This window comes from Morone saxatilis, unplaced genomic scaffold, assembly GCF_004916995.1.
Source record: "Morone saxatilis isolate NCDOM2014 unplaced genomic scaffold, NCSU_SB_2.0 Contig23, whole genome shotgun sequence".
In the NCBI taxonomy this organism is placed as follows: Eukaryota; Metazoa; Chordata; class Actinopteri; family Moronidae; genus Morone; species Morone saxatilis.
The window spans coordinates 9,887,488-9,892,670 of NW_023339796.1; the positions used below are offsets into that span (position 1 = coordinate 9,887,488).

The 5,183-nt window shown below is 41.6% G+C and overlaps 1 protein-coding gene across 2 annotated transcripts; it reads left to right on the forward strand.

Annotated features, from left to right (window-relative positions):
- Positions 1-5,183, forward strand: asb10 (ankyrin repeat and SOCS box containing 10). Of its 2 annotated transcripts, none has more exons than XM_035670378.1 (5): positions 1-481; positions 1,745-2,012; positions 2,724-3,228; positions 3,769-3,882; positions 4,458-5,183. In XM_035670378.1, the coding sequence occupies exons 1-5, from the start codon at positions 157-159 to the stop codon at positions 4,641-4,643; spliced, it is 1,398 nt and encodes a 465-aa protein (XP_035526271.1). In that variant the 5' UTR covers positions 1-156; the 3' UTR covers positions 4,644-5,183. The 2 variants fall into 2 exon arrangements, with proteins under 2 accessions (XP_035526271.1, XP_035526272.1); XM_035670379.1 differs by lacking the exon at positions 1-481 and adding an exon at positions 1,189-1,491.

Consider the following 5,183-nt stretch of genomic DNA (forward strand, 5'->3'; position numbering starts at 1 on the left):
CCCTGTGAACAGCCGGCAGGCACACAGTGGACATTAGCCAGAGAGAGGGGAAACAACAACAGAAACAGAGAGACAGGCCCTTTTAGACAGTCTCCCTCACTTAATCATACACATCTTACACAAGCACTTTTCTCCGTGTGAGGCAAGCCATTCAGCATGTCGCGAGGCAGCTTTGTCTTCACACCCATGGCCTTACGCTCTCTTGAACTTGACGAGGACATGCTGGAGAGATACAAGTACAAGAAGCAGCTGGCCTCCCATCACCTCAACAGCTATATGGTGAAGAAAGAGATCAGGAACAGGGCACTGCTGAGGTCCGACACCGCCCTGCCAGCAGCTGTCTGCCAAGATGTGGTCGTACAGAACGCTCTGTATACAGGAGACCTTGAGGCTATGCAGCACCTCTTTCCTAGAGGAGCCACAGTAAACCTCATCATTGAGCCACAAGGAGGGGACATGCGCTGGGTCGCCACAGGGGAAGGTAGGAGACACAATCTGTCTTCATTAGGAATTAATTTAGGAATTCATATGATTTGGCCCAGCCAAGCAGCTTTTTGTAATTTCTGGAGAGAAAGTGGCACATATTACCTGTGTTGTTGTGGAACTGAGATGAAGTAAATTACTGCTTATATATATTATTTTAATATGTGACTACAAGCAGCATGTAACTGGTGCATATCACCCTGAGGCAGTATTTAAAGACACAGTGATGCAATATTTATAGAAACAGAGCACATGGCAATATTTATAGAAACAATCATGTGTCCATCACATAATCCAACTGGATTCAGAGGTGGTCTTTCACTGAGGACAAAATAAACAGTTTGCTTGTTATATTTTGTTATAAGACTAACATTTTGACTCAGTATTGACTTGTTGAGTCCCTGGAAATGATTGTTCCAGACTCCAAGTTAAATTTTTTATTGAATACATAACACTAATAATGGGCCTGTGCAATACTGAATGTTATCAGTAGCAGAACATTGTGTTGGTTGAATTCTTTGCTCTTTGCTCTGTTTTTTTTGTCTGTTTAACTTCAGTGGATAAGCTGAATCAGTGGGCAGGTGACATGTAACACAACAGTCACTGGCTCCCATATCACTGCACTGGCAAAGTTAACCAGGTCAACCAAAATATCAAATATCACGACCCTGAAATAGCCCTGTCTGCACAAACAACCTACATAAGTGCTTATCTCTTCAAGAGAAACCACTCTAACTCTTTAAAAAAACTATCTAGTTAGCTACAATATGGCTTACGTAGCACCCAAGATTAAATGGCGCAAACAAAAGACGTACCGCAACGACGTGATCTCCACAGCTAAAGCCTCAGGTTGTGTCTTGCAGTTCTGGAACTGTCTGCTTGTTGGTGATGAACTGACAATTCTCAGCATCCTAGACGACGATGAATATTACTACCTTATGGATGCCATTTATGACACCAGCAACATAGAAGAATGGAAGAACTTCAGATTTAACTACAGAGGCCTGAGTGGGTTTACGAGAACTTTTGATTTTATATCAAACCGTTGGCAGTTATGCAAATAAGTTGTGGTCTTACTTTTCTTCATGGTACCAGGGTCTATTATTATGTATTGGGAAGAGTCGTGCGACTTTGTAAATGTTCTAACTGACAGCAATGCACACTCTCGGATAACTTATTCCTGACACGTCTGCTTATTTACAATGATCCTAATGGTTTCGCTCAAAGCTGACTTTATGCCAATTGTTCTCCCTGCTGGCAGGACTATGGTCACTGAGTTATGAGCAGGAGCTGACCACACCACTTCACATCACAGCTGGCCGAGGCTTCGCAGACTGCCTGAGACTCCTGCTGCAGCGTGGGGCCAATGTAGACCTGTCACCTGGGGGCACCACTGCCCTGCATGAGGCCTGTGAAAACTGCCAGCCAGAGTGTGTCAAACTGCTGCTGGTCCATGGAGCCAATGCCAATGCGGTCTCTGAAGATGGCCTTATGCCTTTGCACATTTGCACAAGCCCTGGATCCCTTGAGTGAGTAAAGCGGATCAAAACTAGAGAGCGTGTTCCCTTGAGTGAGTAAAGTAGAGTAAAAGTAGAAAGTGTATGCCAATGCTTCACCTAGTGCAGGGATTCTCAGTGCTTGTACCCCAGGAGGGACTTCCACAGTTGCCAGAAGGTATATAGAGATAATGTGGAATAACTCATTTGAAAAACTAGAAACTAGATTTTCTGTGAAGCAGCCACTGTGGGCAAAAGTGACAGCTAAAGGATAAAGGCTAATGCTAAAACATTAGCTAGTGTAACAGTAGCACAATCAACAAGTCTGTGAAGTGACTCAGTTTAGTCAGTTTTACCACAGTTCTTACTAACCATTTCTAGTGTGTACACTACTGATCATACCACACCAACTGAGTCTTGCTACATGCTACAAAACCCCTGAGCAAATTGAAATGAATGAATGAATTTACCATTGGAAAAGGTGTGTCATCTTGTGTCAAGAGTTACATAGTCTCACGTTAACACCACTGACTCCTGAAAACTAGCCAGCAGGCATGCAGAAAAGGTACTGGATACATAAATGTGCTGCAAACTTGATAAAACTGACCCGGGCTAAACATTTAAGAATTCAGGATCACTGCCTTGCAAGAAAATGATTGCAGTAACATCCTTTTTTATATAAGAAATGGTTTAAAATGACATCTGGTTACAGTAAAAAACTAGGCTCTGTAATTCTGCCTGCAGATGTGCCAAGTGTCTCCTCCAGTATGGAGCAGCAATCAATAGTCGCACTATTGATGAAGATGACACTCCCTTACACGTGGCAGCCAGGAACGGCCTCACAGACCACACTGAGCTCTACCTGCGCTATGGGGCTGCTGTGGACAAACAGAACAATGAGGGCCTCACACCACTGAATGTTGCTTGTTCACAACGCCAGGAGGTGCAGGACCTTCAAGTTTACTTCAAGGTGTGCCAGATGCTGCTGGGGGCAGGGGCCGACGTCCACACTTTGGACCAGGACAAACACAGTCCTTTGCACATGGCCTGTAAGAACGCAAATCCAGACATAGTGGATCTGCTGCTGGCTAATGGTGCCTGCGTTAACGACATGGACTATGGCGGTGAAGCTCCCATGCATAACATCCTGAAGGTAGTGTGCTTCAAGGTTTCCCATCAGCCTGAGAGGATTGTCCGCGCCCTCCTCAACCACGGTTCTATTCGGGTGTGGCCTGGAGCTCTGCCCTTGGTAGGAAATCAAACACTACATGTTGTCCAAAAAATACCAACACATAAAATATGTGCACATGTATTTCCAGATCAGTTTGTAGTATTATACTGTAGTTGCTGTATGAACCAATTATTCATCAAGGTGGCTCATTTTGCATAATTAGCAAGTACTGCACATGAGAAAAAAATGTATCTTGAAACACTAAACTGTTCCTTGTAATATTCCAGACTTCACAACTTCACATTCAAATCATTCCCATTTCATGACACAACATGAAGTGTTGCACTCTCTGCGGGAAACAGACTACAACTATCAGTGAACCCACGTGCACTAGACAAAATGCCTGGTTCCTAATTAGGCAAGTGTTAATAGGAGATTAATTAGCACTAATTGCATAATTTCCAGTTAAACCCCTGGAGGGAAGACCAATCTGTTCATTTCACAAGTGTTTAATTACTTTATTTCTTCAGTTCTATGGAGTCACAAGCTCGCTCATGAACTTAAATGATGATTATATGTATCCTATTGCTTTGCTCTGTGTTGTGGCGTTTCTTTTAGGTTTTGAAGCACTGCTCCGAGTCTCCACGCACCATCGAGGTTCTTCTGAACGCCTACAGTCACCTCAAAGTCACAGACACCTGGGTTGAGTCTGTGTCATCAGAGGTGTATAAGGCAAGCTCATTAAATAATGAATTTGTCAGTAGGGTTTAACCGGTGTGGGTGTTTTAAGGCAATTTGTTTTGGATTTTATGGGGCTTTTTTTTATATTGTACCAATTATTTCTTTAATTGCCTCTTCATGTTTTGGGCACCGTATCTGGACAGCACCAAGACCATAAAAGCTTCACTAAAAGCAATGCTCATTAAATTTGCAGACTTGAGGTGACCCAACACATATATTCAGTGATAGAAGAAACTCTGACATACAGTATGTTAGGCCTCTAAATACAGAATTAAATTACAAAAATGTTTCAATGATTATATGGATTAATACAAATTTACAATGCATTTTGCAGGTTGTGCAGGTCATGCTTATAGCTGGATATAGTTGTGGGTGATATTTGATATTCACAGATATCTATAATAGGACAAAGCTAATGGTAGATGAACTGCTCGCAGTATGTTTATTTAATAATTACTTCTTATTCATTTTTAAAATACCACTCTGATTTACTATAAAGTGAGACAAATAACATTCATCAACACTTCCTCAAATGATCTCATGTCCACCTGTTTTTATCCAAGCAGGAGCACAAAGAGTTCTATGACTCAGTCTTCTCTTTGGCACTGACTCCTCGCTCCCTGCAGCACTTGGCACGCTGCAAACTCAGGAACTTCCTGGAGGGACGGGTGCACAAGGTGGTCCCTAAACTTGACCTGCCCACCTACATCAAGAACTACCTGCTCCTGGAGTACAGAGGCTATATCCACTGAAGGATCCTGATGAACATTGAGTGCTGCTACGTGTTCCCAATATAATAACAAAATCATAATAATTCAAATAGTGACACCAGATGCTGCTCTTCACACACACATATTATTAAATAAATTGTTGTAAGTTTTCAGGAGGAAGAAGTAGCTGCTTGTTCTCTGTCGTTTATTCCAGATCAGTCTTTTTGGCACAGTTACATGTTTGATGTTGCACCACAAGAGGGCGCTATAGACTAGAGATGGTAAAGTATATGGCATGTATGCAATTGGAATGTTTTATATTTGATTTATTTTATCATCACATTTTGTTTTTTGTTTTTTTTTACTTTTGCACTTGGTAGTAAAGAGGCTCAGATGCTTGTATTTTTTTAGGATGTAAATGCGCATAGTAATTATGTGTTGTACATTTATGTTTGCCACAGAATATTTGCATAAATAATTATTCTCACCGATATGATTGTAATTAGGCGTTTTATATATTAAATATATATATAATAATGATATGCTTCATATCAAATAAAATATCCCACCATGGCCATGTAA